At 35.8% G+C, this 20396-nt stretch overlaps 1 protein-coding gene across 1 annotated transcript; it reads right to left on the bottom strand.

Annotated features, from left to right (window-relative positions):
- Positions 1–32: 32 nt before the first annotated feature.
- Positions 33–20187, bottom strand: gad1b (glutamate decarboxylase 1b). The gene is made up of 17 exons (XM_042725363.1): positions 19859–20187; positions 18711–18818; positions 16954–17016; positions 14503–14646; positions 13384–13626; positions 12100–12190; positions 6410–6549; positions 6109–6224; positions 5242–5321; positions 5079–5133; positions 4725–4841; positions 4505–4569; positions 4330–4408; positions 2958–3107; positions 2290–2397; positions 2098–2187; positions 33–1544 (listed from the first exon to the last, which is right to left on the bottom strand). Exons 2-17 carry the CDS (start codon positions 18784–18786, stop codon positions 1371–1373), a joined length of 1791 nt encoding a protein of 596 aa, XP_042581297.1. The 5' UTR covers positions 18787–18818; positions 19859–20187; the 3' UTR covers positions 33–1370.
- Positions 20188–20396: the final 209 nt, after the last annotated feature.

The raw sequence follows: 20396 nt of genomic DNA, 5'->3' as shown, positions 1-20396 counted from the left end.
TAAGAATGAAATAAAAGAAAACACAAACAAACTGGGTGTGAAGTGCGAGTTTATTATACGCTTTAAAATAAAGGTGCAAGATTTTTACATTTTAAAAAGACGACTAACAGAACATTCTTATACTTTAATAGCTTTTTATTGTGTTGTGTACATGTGTTAATAACAGTTTACATATAATGTGATTGCATTTTAAAGTGCCAGCCTTACTGAGGAGACCAGAGCGCCCTCCTCACATTTGTCAAGAACACTTTGAACAAATAGAGAACATGAAATAAACAATCATCTTTCACATGTTCCAAAGACAACAGCTGAATCTAAATACCGCATAGCAATAAACTTTTAATAAATATGAATATGAACACAATCTTCCAAGCATCCTGAGGACATTTCAAGCCTTCCTTCTAAGTTTGTGCTTTTATTGTTTTCTTTTGTTATTTCTTCTTTCTTTTTTTTTAATATGATGCTATAATCGCCTGAGTTGGATATCAATAATTAGTAATATACATCTGGTAACTAACTACCTTCATATAATTGATAGGATTGCTTATAACATTCAGTCAAAGATACATACGATAACACTGTAACACTAACACAGTGATTGCACAGAGTTAAGGGCCTCAACGACAAACATATACAATATATTTATATTTATATAAATGTGTATAGATTAATACTATAATTTATACGCTTGCGTATTTCAAAGAATATTGAGTATATTGTAAAATGTATGGCACTAGTTCTGTCTTTGGCTCACAAGTACACTACTGGACCATAAACATTAGCCTAAACTTGTTTGATTATATATAACTTGTCTTAAAATACAAATGAAGAACCGTTACAAATGAGAGAAATACCTTTGAACACCGTTGGCTCACAATATAAATAAAGTCTTTGTTTATAGATTTATAGCAATACATTTCAAACTGAAAATTGAATACTTATGTTTCACCTCACAAAGGTGTTGATTAAACACTTTACATGACCTACTACAAGGTTAGTTTAGGAAACACAACACTAAGATACAGATCAACCACTGGTTTACACACAGACCCCACTACTACACAGAAAGGGGTTCGAGCTTCATTAAAAGGGTGGTGCGTCTTTGCTTGTCTTTATATTGTATTTACAAACCCAAGCACCGACTGTTACACATGATCCCAATGCATTTAAACTATGTTATAAGGTGACCGTGTAGCTATACAGGCTACGGAATCTGTAAGTTAAAGATCTAAAGACATTGAGAAGAAGGACAGAACATATTGGACCACAATACGACGTCGAAACATAGCCATTAAATGTGTAGACCGGGCGAGCGTCCTGTGGAGATGCCCGAGCCTTGAATATAGACACAGAGCTGCAGTTCTCTGCTCTTACAGGTCGTGACCCAGCCTCTCGATCTCATCGATGAGGAAATCGATGTCGGACTTGGTGACGGCGTGATTGGAGACGACCATTCGGAAGAAGTTGACCTTGTCTCCCTGTGGTTGGTATCCTACCATGGTTGTGCCGCACTCCATCATCATTGCTTTGATCTTCGGCGCCACCTACAGTGGAGACAGCGCAATTTAAGACATAAGTTTGTTAGTGATGGGAGAACCAATTTTCTTTGTAAATGGATTCATTGTTTCAAAGCACTGGAAAAACCATAAACTGGTGGCACACGCTGACTCAAAATGGTGTAAATGCAATGAAAAGACATCCCAAATATGTACATATGATGGTATCCTCTACAAACTTAAAGAACATTGGTTCACAAGATCAACAACATCTACACTCTTAAAAATAAAAGTTATTTTTTGGCATCGATGGTTCCTTGAAGAACCTTTAACATTCAGGGACCTTTCCCTTATTTAGCACTGCATCACTTGCTCACTGATGGATCCTATGTAGTGAATGGGTGCCGTCAGAATGAGTTTTAACCTAAGGTTCAAAAACGTATTACGTAACAAAGCCTCATCTGCTGCTATCACATGACTCTTTGATAAAATCTTAAAAACCACTGATTCGATTTTGAAAATTTTCGAAAATTGGTTTTGATCACTACCAGTTTGTGTGCTTGTTACTCTCATTTTGTATAATTGAAATGAGATGAAGTACCATGTGGAGTTTCTCCCTTCGTTTGTCTCCATGTGGCATGCCACGCAAGCTTGGTGGAATATACCAGAAGCAAACATTAGTGTGCTGGGGCTGCAGAGAACAAAAGAAAGCAATAAGAAAAGTCATTACATGCAGTATTAGGTAAGCAGTTTTTTCAGTCTACACTTGAGTATGCGTGTGCCTGATACAAACCTGGCCCTCAAAGACCATTTCATATCCCTCACGGTTCTTGATTTTATTGTAGAGATATTCAGAAAGCTCCAGACATCTGTCAATGTGCTGCTCAAACCCAATTGTGCCCTGCACGGATAAAAATCACCATTCAGAATAAAAATGTGTGTTTCTCAGTAAAATACTCATTGCTATAGCCACATAATTGTTTTTATTTTACAATCTGGAATATACACAGTACATGCATATATATCACTTTACCTGCATACATAATACATAATTATACATACAGTAGGTAATATATATATAAAGAAATATACTGTATAGCAAATCTTGGCTTTGTGATTGTTGTGATCTATTATTGCAGATACTACATCAAACTATCTTTGCATATATGTACAGTACATATACATACATATATATATATATATATATATATATATATATATATATACACACACACACACACATATACATATATGTATGTGTATAGTATATAGCAAATCTGAAATACCTAATTTTTTTCTTTTGTTGCAAAATGTATCACCCAGCTCTATACATAAAGTTGGACATATAAGTATAAAGTATGAAGTATGAAGCTGTTTTTGAAGCAATGTGTATTGTGAAAAGCACTATATTCAGTATATTATTTGATTTGACATGGCATAACAGCAGCTGTTGTGACCCACCTTGGCCTTCCACATGAGCCAGAATTTGAAGATGTCTACATGTCTGCCACACTGGATGGCCTTGTCGCCGGTGTCGTAGGACACATCGTACTGTTTGTCTGGTTGGAAGAGGTATCCAGCGCACATGGAGTTGCAGCCCTGCAGAATGCCCTGCGACAGAAACACATCTCCTGTGATCAGTGGCTGTATAACTAAACTTTAAATAAATTTGAATTGACTTGATCTACATAAATTCATTTAGCAGACACATTTCTGTCATGACAACTCTCGGAGGGATTGGCATGGTAATGTACATGACAGTGTTAATGTATTTGGTCTTGGCGGAATAGATCTGCTATGCTGCTGCTGCTGCGGTCGAGCAAGTACTGAGACTTGCTACTGCCAATACATCCAAAACATGCTGCTGTGAGCATGTAAGAATATTGCTGCTGCTAATATGACATAAAATAAACCCCATATAGCATACATGAATCACCTCGTAGCAGAGCTATACAGGTGGACCTGGGGAAGGTGGAGGGTTTCTGAAGCAATGTGCAACTGCTACGGCAAGCACTAGACATATATTTGAATGTTGAGCAGCGAGCTCATTGGCTACCGATACAGGAGAGAACCAATCAGCTGTGCCATGTGATAATGATGTCATTAGCACATATAGATATACACATATCACACCACAACATATAGATCCACACCACAAAACTCTATATATACAAAAAAGATTTTTGCGCATATCCACATTCAAAATATTTGATCTTTTTTTTTACACTTGTACAGGATTTTTAATGTTTTTGAAAGAAGTGTCTTCTGCTCACTAAGGCTGCATTTATTTGATCAAAAATACAGACCTTAAAAATTGAGAAATATCACCATTTTAAAAAACTTTCATTTTCTATTTGAATATATTCTATATAAAATGTAATTTATTCCTCTGATGCAAAACTGAATTTTCAGCATCATTACTTCCATCATTACTACCATCTTCAGTGTCACACGATTCTTCAGAAATCATTCTAATATGCTGATTTGCTGCTCAAGAAACATTTCTGCTTATTATCAAGGCTGAAACCAGGTGTGCTACTGATTTTTTTTATTTTTTATTTTATAAAAAAATTATTTTTGATTAATAGAAACTTTAAAAGAACAGAAATGATTTGAAATCATTTGTAAGATTACAAATGTCTTTATTGTCACTTCTGGCTAATTATAGTAATAATAGTAATAATAATAAGTAATAATTTCTTTAAAAAAAAAATCTTTAATAACAGTAATGTAGATGGGCTTTTCCAAGGGAAATGTTAATCCCAGATGTAAATGGAGCCCTAGTGTGTGATAAATCCTGACTGTTTATGTCTTAGACTGTTTCCTGTCTCACCTTCTCTCTAACCAGGATGGCTGAACATTGCAGTGGTACACCCATCATCTTATGAGGGTTCCATGTGACTGAGTTTGCTCTGAAAAAAACAGACATGTGGGGTTTCAGGTCACACTGCACCTTTATTTTGATATACAGTCATTTTAGCACCTCATCTCGTGTGAGTTGTACATACCTCTCAATGCCGCTTAGCTTGTGACGGTGTTTCCTGGACATCAGCAGTCCTCCACCCCAAGCACCCTAAACATGTACAAACACCACTGACTGAATGATTTAAGATGTATTAATTCATTTATTCAATGCTCCATTTATTACATTAATCTATTTAGTTACCATTTCAGCAAATTCTGAAAGCACAAAATGGAAATGCATGTATATATTTGAATCAAACTTACATCTACATGTAACCACAGGTTGTACTTCTCGCAGATGTCGGCAATGTCATTAATGGGATCGAATGCTCCATATACTGTGGTACCAGCCGTTGCGTTCACAAACAGTGGCACGTAACCCTAAAATAAACATTCAAAATTAAATTTTCTGCTGACAGTACATGGCCTAAAGATAGTGCCCTAACAGCAAGTTCCCACTTCATTAACAGAGAGACTTAGAGTTATTACTTAAAGGTCAAATCATCCATCAGCTTGAGAATACCTGCTCCAGTATTGATCCACTGAACTCTTCAGGCACTGAGGTTAAATACTCTCACTCACTTGTCTTAGCAACAGTGAGTCTGAGCATCTGCTTACCTTCTGTTTGGCATCAATGATCTTGGCCTCTAAGTCAGCAGGTATGACACGCCCCCTGAAACAAGACAGCCAATTGGGTGTAAGTGGGAGGGACTCTAGCAAATAAAACATGAGCTTTGAAAGAAAGTAATGCGGTGGTTAAGAGCCCAAAAGAAGATGATACCTCTCATCTGTCTTCAGGAGAATTACATTTTCTCTGCCAAATCCCAGCACTGCTCCTGCCTTTTTGATTGAATAATGACTCTGCAAGAAACAAACAGTGGAGTTGCCAATTAATCAAACGGCCAAATAGTATAAAATGAATACCATATTTGCTGATTGAAATGTAAATACTTGTTTTTAATAATAATTTTGGGGCTTCTGATTCTGAAAATAGTGCTTGTTTTGCACGAGTATGCACACATTGTGCAGCATATTTGCTTTCTATGATCATTTGTAAGGTGAAGTTTTGGATATCCTTTAAAAAAGTGCTACTAAGTCATATCTTCCTCTGAGCCAGGTTACAATGATTAAAAAAAATTCACATCTGACTTTCACATGTGATTTTCAAGATTAGAATTATGGCCAGTGACAGCAGAAAATGCAAACATGAGCCAGATGTTTTCTGCTACATATGTGGGTGATTTAGACAGCGACAGAAAATTGCAGCTTTTGTGAAAAAACAAACAAACAGCAACTTATTTTGCAAAGTTCTTTGACATTACATTGAATATTTGAATGTATTTTACAGTCCTTTGCAGTTTGTAAGTTAAATGATACATTCTGAATATTCATTTTTGCCATTAAAACCAAAACGTTTGACTGCTTTTGTTATTTTAGTAAGTGCATTAAGCTGATATATACTTATAAAATGTGATATATAACATATCAAATATATTTTTGAGCTCAGCATCAAATTAGGTAGCCTAATATTAGGCGTTCTTGGCAAATCAGCAGATTGATTTTTATTTCCAGACGCAGGGCTGTGTAATATATGACCCCTAGAGGGAGACACGTCCCCTGCTTATCTGCAGTGAAAGTGAGTACTTACATGTTCAGAAGTGAAAAGCACGAGTCGTGGTGCTGCAGACATGCCTTTGGTTTTGACTTCAGGGAAATACTTATACCGCGCGACCATCACACTGTACATGTTTGATATGGCACCACCTGTGAACAGATTCATCACAGTACAGCACCAAAATAAAATGCGTTAGCCAAAGGAATAGTTCAGCCAACACTAAAATGCCATAATTTCCTCATCCCCTAATTGTATGCACAACCTATGGTACGTCTTTTGGGTTACGTTTGTAATGGCGATATTTCATTATTCGGTTTGTTTTGGACCAGTTTACCTGGTGAGAAGAGTCCATCACCATCACCATTAGTCCATCCAATGATCTCTCTCATCTTCTTGAGGGTCAGTTGCTCCATCAGAACAAACACAATATCAACCTCATAAACAAACATGAAAAACACACAAAGAAAAACAAAACTAAAAACATAATAATTAAAATTAAATTGTTTTTTTTTTTGTAAAACGTACTGTACTCCAGTAAGCTTTGTTTTATTTACACCATTGAAAACCCATCTTTTCCAGTGCAGAAAAGGGACTAGAAGGGATAGAAGGGATAAAGCTACGGCCAATAAATTAAATTTTATATCTATTAGATTGTCAAAAAAAAAAAAAAAAAAAATGCTGCTGCCAAAAAAAAAAAAAAAAAAAAAAAAAAAAAAATAATATATATATAAAAACAATAGAAGCCATCACAGAAAATTATAATGGTTTAAACTACAAATACCATTACAAACATTACATATCAACTTTTTTTTTTCTTTTTCCTAGTGATTTCTAATGATTTTGTAGTGTGTTTTGGGACTTATTCCATTAGGACTTATTGGTTTTAACAAGCCACCAATAGAAGGCAACCAATTACCAGTAGAAACACACAGGGTCCATTACTGTTTTCATTAAAACCAATAGCCTACAAGTCCCATTATAGACTAACCAGTAAAACCATTGCACATTTTCAGCAGGGTTATTAACGTCTACACTTACCCCAACCCTAAACCTACCCGTTATAATAATGCAAAAACAGTTATTAGTGTTGCGTGACAAACATTATGCTATAGGACCATTGCTGTGCGCATGCCCAGTAGCCGCAGCTGTATCCCTTCTAGCCTTAACCAAAAAATAGTATAATTTCGCCTAGCCAAAATAAGCTGGATAAAATGTATTTATTTATTTAGCTTCGATTTTGGGCTGAAAATTGCAAATTTGGAACTGAGGTTCGTATTTATGCTATCAAATTAATAGCCTATTAATGTTCCACTTCTGCAAATTGTCAAAATCTGGCAACAGCTGCTTCAGAGAATCACAGTTCCTGCAGACATCACACTCTGTTCCATCAGAGACACGTCCTGTCCCTCTCGGCTGCTTTGAATCTCGCTAATTAAAAGACGGCTGTGATAGACTAGATAAGGGCTCATTTCAGGCTGTTTTAATGAAGGGAGTCAGTGCTCTGATGGCTATCTGTCCGTCTAAATGGAGAGGTTCAGCCTGACGGGGGGCAGACAGCGCGCAAAGGAGGGGACGGCTGCGCGCGCGAGATAAGACCGCGCTTCAGCACAAATCCATCTCATTCACAGAAAGGATGGAGGAAAGTGGATGAACGTGTGATGGAACACAACTAGGACACGGAACAGCCCCGGGCAGACTCATTGTGCAGCTCCGTCACGAAAAGGAACAAAGATTTCAGACAGTAAAGTAACGGGGAATCATCAATAACAGGCAGCGAAAACATGATTCCAGCTGTCATAATGTCGTATCAATAGAACAATGTTTCTTGCGCAGGTCTGTAACACGTGTTGGATTTGACAAATTACATTTTCATGTACAAAGGAGGAGATACCAACAGGAAATTTAATATCTGCCTGAATGCACAATGCATATTGGGACCGTTTATTCACTTATATCATTAAATTAAAATGCATTGTGTGACACACATTTGCATAACAAAATCATAATCAAATGCTCAATAAAAACACAGTACGTTGGTCAAGTTTATATATATATATATATATATATCTTGTTTTACATTACAAAAATATGGGGTGGGATTTTTTTTCTTTGAATTACATGCATTGGCAGATATTCTTTCTTATTTTGGTAAAAACCCCACTTTATTTTGATACATTTTTCAGAAAACAAGACTTTATATCTCTTCTCAGGTAAATGTATCTTGATTTAAGAATGTTTAGATATTTGTAATGGAAAACAAAACAAAAATACTGAGTAAGAAAATAATATTTTGCAGTGTAATACAAAATTTCAGTTTCAGTTATAAGTAAATATTGTGTAAAGTAATTTTTATATTTTATTTACTGTATTATGCATTTAATATTATCAGAATTTTATTGTCTGCATCAACCATTGAAAATAATTTTTTCAAAGAGATAAAGGGCCCTACTATCAACCACCCAAAACACCTTGGCAATAGCCTAGCAACACCATAGAAACATACACAACCAGCTTACAGTACAGCACCCAGCTGGAAATATGACTAAAATTTCATGTAAATATCTCTTCTTGTCTTTTATGTGAAGCTATTTTGAGGGTGTTGGATAGCTGTGTGTGTGTGTGTGTGTGTGTGTGTCAGTCCATTAGTTGCTTGTCAGTCTGTGTCACTGCTGATGAGAAATAATGGGTCTAAATTAGTCGCGGTGAATAATGACAGAATAAGCAGCATTTGCATCCTGTCCATTCACTGAATCACAGACATGAGGACACTCCCCTTTCTCTTCTCACAAAGCCCTTTCTATAGCGCGCTTGTGTGTGTGTGTGTGAAGGTGGCAACCGCAGAAGCGACACTCTCAGCAGTGATGAAATGAAACGTTTTCAAACATTGCAGGTGAAATCCTTTAAAATGGATCAGAGAGCGGTGGGAGGCCGACAGAACAGCTTTATCCCTGGAGCAAGACGATGGCTTCACGTGGAAGGGATGGAGAAATATTTATCCTGAGATTCTGAAAACGCTTCAGCGTCAGAGTGAAGCACTAATCAACATCCTCCTCCCAGAGAGACTCCCACACTCTCATCTGCTGAACTAACACACCTCTGATATTAGCGCTTCATGCTCAAGAGCCAACATAGTTCCATCCGCCTTCAGATACAAATATAGTGCTTTTTTACATCATATTGATGCTTTACAGGAATGAGACACGAAGAAAGGGCAAAAATCAAGGTTTAATACAGAAAAACCAACCAACACATCGATCGCCTCTTGACTTCTCAAATGTCAGCAGCACTTGCGGACCTTCTTTATTTATAAAGTGGTGAAAATCATACAGAGTAAATGCCACAAAGTAAAAATAGAAAACACTACAAGCTGTTCTGAAACTTAGTATCTACTGCAGGTGAAAGATGAAAATTGGTTTGACTGTGTGCATCAAACAAATGCAAAAAAACACAGATTACACTAAGCTAATGACATGAAAATACATTGCAAACACACATATATAAGGTGAAATAGGCAACAACTATAGAAGTGCATGCTCTTGCTTTGTCCGCCATATTACACTGAACTTATCACACTGCTCTCTGGGAATATCTTTTTATATGCGCCCTTCAGTGTGGAGTCGGAAATATCGTAATGATGAGTTCCAAGTACATGAATGAATGAGCAAAGTCATATTAAAAGTGAAGCTTTGAATTGTAGATGATACATGACTTGTTGAGTTGCGATGTTTAAAGGAGCGGGTCGATATGAAACATGGCAGAAACACTGATCTAAAAGATAGATGCTATAGAGATCAGTGAGGGGAAGGCAAGTTTATTACTCAGTTTTGGTGATTCACACATTCAGCTGTAACACCATGTATAAGTAACAGTAGGCAGCTCACAATGGAACAGACCCTAATAATATACGATGTCACACTATTGAGAAACAAGCACTACAGAAATGCAAATGTGCAAATATGGATGTAAAAACTTTGAATCTTTTATGTTTTTGGCTCTGCTTTTCCTCTATATATTTGGTATGAATTAGCTCAAGAGCATATTAATCAAAGTAATTCCCTTTGGCCAAAACCCATTGTTCATAGTTATGGCAATTTAACAAGGCTTTTTTCATCTTAACTGACTTCTATTATAGGAAGCTCTCTATTTATGTTAAGAAAGACAGCTGTAATGAAGTGCTCGGTCCTCTGAGATCAAAATAGCCTGCGGGAGTAAAATGCGATGGCCAGACTGCTCGGCCCGCAGGGACACGCTCTCCGACTGGCTGGTCCCAGCTGGCACACACTTCCTACCAGCCCACAGTCACACGCAATCAATGGGCTGTTAAATAGATTTGGTACAAGTCCATTCTGTGCTTTAGTGCTGTAAGACTCCTCAGTGCTGCACTAACAGCAGCAGCATAAGATTCATGAAAAAACCCATCAGCTTCTGTTGTATAGTTGAAGAAGGGGCTATTTTCACCTGGGGAACGGTTATAGCTTATTAAGTACCGGATTTTGATTCCAAATGTCCAGTTGCACAAATGCTTGTTCTTTCTAGTTAATAATTTGGGTGAATTATATTATATAAGGAACACAATTAAAAAAAATAAAATAAAAAGGAAAATTTATGGCAAAGAAACAAACAAACAAAAAAAAAAAATAGCCAGAACTTTACCAAAAACTAACATTTTAGGGTTTTATGGATTTGACTTAAATTTACAGTAAAAAAACAAAACAAAACAACAACAACAAAAAACTGATATAACGTTAATATACCAACCTACTAAGAGATTAACTAATAACATAACACATAGGTGGTAAAAAGAAAGACACATGATGAATCAAATCTAAGCCAGGGTTTAGTTGACTAAAATTAAAAACGAAACTAAAACCATAAAAGAACATTTTTGTTACTTGAATAAAAATTAAAATAAAAATCTATTTATTTCACAGTTGCTAAGGCAATATTTCTCATTTTTATTTATTTCATATTTATTTTATTTCATATTTATTTTAACTCAATGTACTAAAATAACTAAAATTAATACTGAAATGTTTTTATTAAAATTATATTGTCATATATAAAATAAATAAGAACTACTAAAATGATAAAACCACATAAAATGATTACAATTTTAACTAAAATTTAAATGAAAACAGAAAATATTAATATATAATTAATATTAAATATGAATTATATTAATGAATATATATATATATATATATATATATATATTATATATATATATATATATATATATATATATATATACACATATATAAACATTTCATAAATAAAATTAAAATAACACATATCAAAACAACAAAAAAAAATAAAAATAACATCAATTAAAACCAAAAAAACATTAAGTATCACAAGAATTCAGTTTAGAGTTTTTCCACTGTAAATCATAAGATAACTTGTTCTTTTTGACTTCCAAAAACGGTCAATTTTATTGTAAAATTAGATGAAATGTCCCATTGAATTTATCACAGTTTTCACTGTGTTCAGAAATGTAAATAACGGGATTTACCATAGCTTTTTAAAAGTATTTTACCATTAACATTATGAAAATATTTTACTTGAAAGACGCTAAAAAAAAAAAAAATACCACATAGAAAAAATATGACAAAAACACCCACACTCTTTTCTCCCACATAAATGGAAAAAAAAAAAAAAAAAAAAAATCATTGTGTCAGTGCAATCTATACTATCGTTTCTTTGAAAATCGCATGAGCAACTCATCAGACAGAAATATCCAATAGAACAGCTCCGTTCAATTTGCTCTTTATATCAGCAGTGAAATGTCTAATTCTATGGGCTGATCAATATGCAATCTCACAGGCCTGGAGGGCAGGGGGGTGGCTACAGCATTCAGACACATCACTCGATACAGCCTTGACAAAAACAGTGCCTCGAGCCATAGCGTTCAAACAAACCCTTTACATAACCTCAGAGCAACGGAAATACTTAACACAGACAACGTGTTGTTATTGGTGAATGACCCCAGCGACAGGACAGAGATCGCTGGGTTCAGTAACTCACATGTTAGTGTTGGCAGTAGAGGTGAGCCATTCTCCAGCCAGACCGATGATGTCCAGACCAGATGAAAGCTGATTGAAGAATCTAGGATGACCTACAAGAATAGATTTTACAGTAACTATAAGTACAAACTGCAAATACATGCTCTTTAATATCATAAAATGAAACAACCAGACCAAAAGACTGTTGTTGAAAAGTTTGAGGTCAGATAGGATTTTTGTAATGTTTTTGAAAAAAATATCTTATGCTCACCAAGGCTGCATATATTTGATCAAAAATACAGTAATATTGTGATATATTTATAGCACTTAATATAACTGCTTTCTATTGTAATATATTTTAAAACACAATTTATTCCTGTGATGCAAAGCTACATTATTATCATCATTACTCCAGTCTTCAGTGTCACAGGATTCTGCAGAAATCATTATAATATGCTTGATTCTCAAGAAACATTTCTGATTATTATCAATATGCATATGCATATATATATATATATATATATATATATATATATATAGATATATATATATATATATATATATGCATATGCATATTGATATAATATCAGAAAATGTTTCTTGAGAATCAAGCATATTATAATGATTTCTGCAGAATATATATATATGTGTGTATATAAAAATTAGTTTTTTTTTTTGGTGAAAACCATGATACATTTTTATAGGATTCTTTGTTGAATTCAAAGTTCAAAAGAACAGCATTTATTTGAAATAAAAATGTAATAAATGTTTTTTTTCTGTCACTTTTGATAAATTTAATGCATCCATGCTGAATAAAAGTAGCTATTGTATTCTTTAAAAAATAAAAAAATCTTAAACTTTTGCACGGTACGCTATATAAAAACAGTAATATCACCAGGGTTGACCAAAAGTCACCAAAAGTATTTGTGGCCCCACTTGAAAATACAATTTATTGCATTAGACAATATAAATATCAAATCAAGTGACTGTGGTCATTAGATCGTTAGCTTTTTCCATTTGCTTTCATACCTATAAATTAAATTACAAGTAAGTCAAACTCATTTGAAAACACACTGAATTTAAATTGCTCAACTGTAAACATAATTTCCAAAACCGCTCTTTTCAAATGATCAAGATATAACTTCTGTGAATAAATAGGAATAACCTGTCATAAATGAATCATCCTTTAATATCATGATCAGCTCAAATCTATGTAGTCAGCTGTAAATGATATGAATTAAAGTTAAAGCTTGACTCATGTTGACTCATGATTGGACGGTGTGGTAATTGCTCCATGGGCCCGTACCTGTTCTGACTCCATACTTGAGCGTGTCTCTGCAGTCCACCAGGATCTGCTCCAGCGACTCTGGTTGGTCAGACAGCTCCAGGTTGAAGCCCTCCATCCCCTCCAGGAGCTGGTGAGGGTGATGGAAATCCAGCACTTTGGTGGATCTGTCAAAGGTCTTGCGCACATAATTGGTGAGGATCTCCACCACCTCGAGAAGAAACTGGATTGTGGGTTCCTCGCCGTTTTTAGCAGGCAGTAGATCTGGAATGGAGTGAGCCAGCATGTGAGTCAGCATATTTTACATGTCTATGGTTTATGTGCAATGTGTTGACAGGTGAAGCAATAATAATAATAATAATATAGTGGAGGTGAAAAGTCTAAAAACCCACACTGAATTTTTTTTTTCATATAATCCTTAAAAATACCTGGTTCAGATTTTGAAATAATAAAGAAAAAATATATAATTACAAATAAAGAGATTTTAAGATTCTTCATTATTTAAAGGTCAATAATCAGTTACTGACACTGATCATGTTTCTGCATGGAAATGCATAAAATTCTGAAATAAAAATAAAACAAATAAATAAATTAAAATAGCCTTTTAAATAGTTTTATTGATAATACAAGTTAGAAAGAAAAATCTAATGAATACTAAAATATATATTTTCCTGATATTTCTTGTGTTCGTTATTCCATCTGAGACAACTAGTGAAAATATAAACAAAAAATAAATAAAAACGTTTTTGCTTGAATTCTATCTATCTATCTATCTATCTATCTATCTATCTATCTATCTATCTATCTATCTATCTATCTATCTATCTATCTATCTATCTATCTATCTATCTATCATATTGCTGACATTTGAAGTGGATCAAAAAAGTTAATCAAAGTTGTCCTAAGACAAGAACGCATTTTGGTTTTAGGACAACTTTGATAAAAGGTTTTGATCCACTTTCTAATGTTGACTATGTGTGGTTTTAGCTTGCAATAATATACGAACAATCAAATTTAATTTATCTTTTAAGTGTTTGATTTGAATCAAAAAATAAAACACTATATTCAAAAATATTAAACCAAATCACCCATGGTTCTTCGAAGTATGAAAACATGCTTCAGAATGAGGTTTGTCGTTACCTCGAGCGAACAGGTTGGAGAAGTCTGTCTCTGCGCGCGTGAAGCGCTCGCTGTTGTCACACGACATCTGGTTCTTCGCGCTCTCCTTTAAGGCGCCCACCATCCGACTCTTCTCATCCAGACTGTTGTTCTTCTGCAGGAAACCTGCATCATTACAACACGGGGAAGAATTGCAAAACATATCCTCAGCCTTAATTCTGGATGCTAGAGGGTGAAAGTTGTATCTCCGACCAGTTGCTTTAACATAAGCAACTAAACAGCAGGCTTGCTCTCTGATATTTATACCTAAGGGTGATTCCAGCTGTTGGAGTTTTAGTAGGACAGCGCTATTTATGGATTGGTGGAGGTTCAGAGGTGTTACTGTAGCCATGACATCAGAGGACATGTAGGGTGTGTGTTTTTTGGATCATGAAACACTGTTGAAACACAGATGAGTCTGGGTCTGTCATCCTTCACAGATTACGCTTGACTGACTATGATCCATGCCATTAACTGCCGAGTCACATTTAATAGACTGAAACTCCCATCTATCGAGGATGTTTTATTACAGCATCTTACATGGTCATGGACAAACAGGTTTAGACAAGGCTTAGTAAAGACCCAATTATATTTAAAAATAAAGGTTGTTTATTGACATCGATGGTTCCATGAAGAACCTTCAAGAATCCATTAAAGGTTCCTTATAATGGAAAAACGTTCTTTAGATTTTTTAAAATCCTCTTCGCATTCCAAAAATGGTTCTTTTAAGAACTGATCACTTTGGGGAACCCAAATAATCCATGAACAACCCGACCTGGAACCTTTATTTTTTAATGTGAAAGAGAGCAAACATCAATACAAAATATGTATATATTATTTTTTTTCTATCATAATTCATAAGCTACATTTTGTACTGACCGGTTTTATTTATGGAGAACTGCTTAGAGCCACTAAATATTGTAAAACATGGGTCATAGATGGTTGGTATGATTATAAAGAATATTTCTCAATATTTAACAGCATATTTCCTTAGAGCATCCGTCTTTCGGTCGAGGGCCGGGCTGTCATCGCGTGTCGGTTATCTCTCTCATTTTGAGCAGGACTATCACACAATATTATCAGAGAAAACAGACCCCCGCTAATGCTCCCCCCTGCCCACCGTGCAGCCCTTCTCTCTCATTCAGGCTCGGTTCTGATAAGAGCTAATGACTATTCGATGCCGTAAATCTTTGGCGATGCGCTGAACATCATTTGAAGACACGATTTTATTGCGACTATCAATATGGATTCTTCTGTTTTCTCTCAAGCTAAAGACCAAAGGCTTTTTGGTCTCGACAAGCATGTTTATCGTACATGCAATTTAAATAAAACACACATTCTGATTAAATAGCTGTACAAAATCATTTACGCTTGCTTGATATATGCTGAATATTACAAAAGATTTGACTTCACATTCTGGATCAGGCATTAATTCCATTTCTTTTCGTTTTTAAAAATGTAAACAGAATCTATTTGTGGATGTGCTCTCTCCAAAGAAATAAACTAAAATAAACACATAATGAAATACATGAACGAACAAAGAAAACAAATGTTAAAGAAATAAAGACATTTTATTTTCTATATTTTTATTATTTATTATTATTTTATATTTTTATTATTTATATATAATGACAGAATGATCATTAAAGTTTTCATTTTGTGTGTTTTCCTGTAGGTTGTATCATATACATTTTATTACTAATTAGCTTCATGGTTTTGCCATATCATTACGTGTCCATTTTTTTTAATGAAGGCGAAATTAAACCAGAGGACCCTGGCTTTAGATACGAGAACGAAACGACTTAAAGTTCACGCGGAGCAATGGCCACATCCTCCCAGACGTCATCATCTTAAAAACACCCAATCCTCTTCACATCTTTTAGCAGGCTATAAAAAGCAGCGTGGCGTAAAAAGACAAGCTGAGAGAGAGAGACAGAGAACCACCCACTAGGAAACTAATAGACTAGAGAGCAACACCGGCAGCCCTTTTTTCTCCTGATATATAGAGTTTCACTGTAGAACAAATCCAGTTACGAAAGCCTATCTAACTGACCGTGAGAGAATATTTCCATCCAGACCCTGACGATTCACAGCACTCTCTAGGCTATTTTTCTCTTGTCTTGCTGGCATAAACCTCTCCTTTCGGGCTGATTTCTATTCCTTTGTCCGGAAAATAATAATGCGAGTGAACAAGGGGTGATATGGGGGAACAAAAGACTAAGACCCTGTTCGCACAGTAGCCTACAGGGTAAATAACAGCTTTCTGACCTTTAGTGTGATGGAAACACGCAATGACAGTCACTTGCTCCCTATCTAGGGCACAAATGTATTCACACCTGGGTCAACAGAGCAACAACAGCATGTATAAAGGTGCCTTTGATTTTGGCACCTTGAGTGACCCCACTGACTGAAATGATGTTGGCTGAAACTTACCACAGATCTTCATGCCCAGTTTCCTCGTGCATCCGTGTGCAACCCCGTACCACGCGTCGCCGGCTAAAACGAGACGTTTGGAGAGCTGTTCAACATCCCATATTTCATTTTATTTTTTATGCTATGGATGAGGATGTGTGCGCCTAATAAAGCAGGGTCAACATGCATTGACGCAGAAGGCAATGAATGTGCGCAACAGATTTGGGTCTTTGCCGGCTCTGTGGCTTTTTTCTTCTTCTTTTGTGTCTATTTCAGTTTCTTTTTAAAGGAATCAATAGAGGCTATCAGAAAGGCAGGCAGCTAATAGATGGTGGCACACATCCGGCAAAGAGGCGGTTTAAAATAAGCGGGCATGAAATGAGGTCTCGGAATTAATTGAGTGAAACGCTTTTGTTTGACTTGCCAGCCGCCATACAGTGAGACTAGAGAAATTGTAGCATAGATGACCTCCAGCATTAGTGACCAGACAGATGCCAATGAAACAAAAATGCACACACACTCACAACAATAAGCATCCGCATATAGCATGAACAACAATACATTCAAAACGTTTTGAGCTTGCATTTTTATATAAACAATACAATATAGTGTGTTTGCATGAAATGTGCATAGAAAAGGAAACGAAGCAGATTTGTTATTAGGCCTATTATCAATAGTTTGATATGAATTGATCTCATCCTCCGGGCTGGGTTGTGTCTGGAGGCAGATCTAACTCTGTCTGCCCCGGGCGCGCGCTGTCAGCACGAGGCAGAGACAGCGCGCGCCCCTCAGGTCAGTGAGCGTGAGATAGAGCTTGGCAGGGAGATAATGGCAAAACACGCAGAACACACACACACACGCACGCACAATAAAACAACACAACATATAATTCTCTTGATCACATGGATTAATAACATAATTTATATAAATAAACTATATAACATGCGTACTGCGTCGTTATATTATTGCATTGCTTATTTTTGTAAATTAGGTTTTAAAAGATTTTATCTATTTTTTTTTTTTTTTTTTACATATATAGGCTACCCAAAGGCACACTAATGTTTATTAAACCCGATCAAACCCGTTTATTTCATGCATCCCCCCCCTGACTCGGGCATTTTAAGTATACATTTACAAAGGAAACTGTGAATTGGACAGTGATGGCGGGTAATTTTTATAATTACGCTATTAAAGTGGGACTGTTGAGAGCAGACGATGGCTGATTGCTGTTATTTAAGCTGCCATAAAAACGTAGCAAAAAGCAGGACTATTGTTATAAGATCGGGACCATAATTAACCGCAACACGTAATTAGGCAGAAGTAGGATGCTCCTGTTTGAGAGTAAAATTAAGAATATAATTTTATTTGTAATCTCCATATACGAATTCCGACTAAAACCATACAAAAAAATAATAATATAAAAAAAAATAATAATAATAATAATATAATAAGCCAATAAAAAAAACCTCAAAAAACCTCCTTTTAACCAACCTCTTTCTAAGAATTTACATTTTTATGACAAAAAACCTTCTATCTATCTATCTATCTATCTATCTATCTATCTATCTATCTATCTATCTATCTATCTATCTATCTATCTATCTATCTATCTATCTATCTATCTATCATCAGATAATTTATCATTTGTCTCTCTAGCTGTCTCTGTCCCCTAATAGACATTTCACAGGGTGATGTGTGTTTTTTAAGGCAGTGATGAACATCGCCACCCCACGGAGTAAACAAGCCAAGTGAAAAACGCGTTATCCAGAGAGACCTACTTGTGGCAGGTTGTCGTAAATTAGCCGTGTTTGGGTCCATATCAGGAGCCGAGGAAGAAGGTGCAGAAGACGCCATCAGTCCAGGAGAAACACCTCACAGCTTTCAGACTGAAGAAGAAGAAAAAAAACACTAAACGGAAAATATGGAGAATTAGGACAAAACAAAGTGATGACACAAATAATACTAAATAATACCGTCCTGTATCTCATATACTGCTTGTAAAAATAAAAGCAAGCGTTTTTGTTTTCAAGGAATCTCCAGCATAATTTCACGCATCTGTGATATCCTTCTGAGATGGCAGTATTTCACTCCCCGTCACAAGGATAATTTGTCTCGTGTTCTGTCATGTTCAGAAATGCACTCTGATAGAGCAGCACACCCAAAGTGCGAGAAATAAGCAACACACTTAAGAAATAACTGAAAGAATTGTAGGTATGTTCCGAAAATAACCCGACCTATATAACTTGGTATTTTGGATGGCGGTCCGGTTCTTGCTCTCCAGACGCACCTCTGAGCTCCAGCGCGCAGCAGACCGTGAAGTCTGACTTAATTGGCTCTGTAACGAGGTCTTTAAATCGGATCATTTAAAACGCAGAAATGAAGAATCTGCTCACTTCAACCGCAGCATAACAAAGGCGACGAAGTCAGGACAGAAATGATCATTTTGAAGGCATTATTAGCGATGATGACGATGACAAATATGTTTCTTTGTGTCAGATGATTTTACAGAAGGTCAGAAGCTCAGTTCGTTTAATCGATGCTCAGTCCACCCAAAAAAGAGAGAGAGAGAGAAAATGAATAGAAAAAGAGTGACTTATTGATTTCTCAATTAAGATGATCTTTAAATATCTTCAAATAACGCGCATCAATCACTGTCGGGGTTAGTGAAATATGGCCAAAAAAATCATTGCGCTGCTCATGTGTTAAATTACACCATGTTTTTAGATCATTATTTTGCCATGACCTGTTCCTATAAGATCACAATATTGGCAGAAACTGGTTTACATCTGCACATGCATTTATTATCATCGAGTATAAAAAGCATAATTAAGTTTCTGCTCCTTTTTCAAATATTCTTATCCTCCTCCCACACTGTAGACAAAAAAAGTCTTGCATTTAGATCAAAACGCAGAAGGTGAGCGCTTACCTTGCGAAGTCACAGGTGTCACGATAAAATCCAGAAAAACGGAGGCACACGGAGGATATTTCACACCGCGTGACGTGGCTGTGAGACGCTGGATATCAGAAAACCAGAACAGTGAACAAGAAAATAGAAATCCATCCAGCGCCAATTCTTGACTCAGTGTTTATCCTTCAAAAAGCGACAGGAGAATTTTCAAAATTCACTTCTGCTGTATTTTTCAACCGGTTGATATCCACGGGTCTGTCTCGAGATTATTATATGGACTCAAGCCATCTGACACATGAAGTTTAATTCTCCGAGTAAAATATATATATACACGTCAAAATACCGTGGGAGTGAGAAACCGATGAGTGAGAGAAAGAGAGAGAGAGAGAGAGAGAGAGAGGGGGGGAAGAGAGTCAGAGAGATATCACGAGGACGAGAAACATCAGGTGTTTCTTGTTATTTTGGAGGGAAACCATAAACAAACAATTTTTATTCTATGTTAATTTAACAACCTTTTTAGAATCAGATTTTTTCTTTAATTGCATGACTTGTGGAT

This window comes from Cyprinus carpio, chromosome B6 (assembly GCF_018340385.1).
Source record: "Cyprinus carpio isolate SPL01 chromosome B6, ASM1834038v1, whole genome shotgun sequence".
NCBI classification, from domain to species: Eukaryota; Metazoa; Chordata; class Actinopteri; order Cypriniformes; family Cyprinidae; genus Cyprinus; species Cyprinus carpio.
The sequence above is the reverse complement of the archived record's forward strand: the minus strand, read 5'-3'. Positions and strand labels throughout refer to the sequence as shown.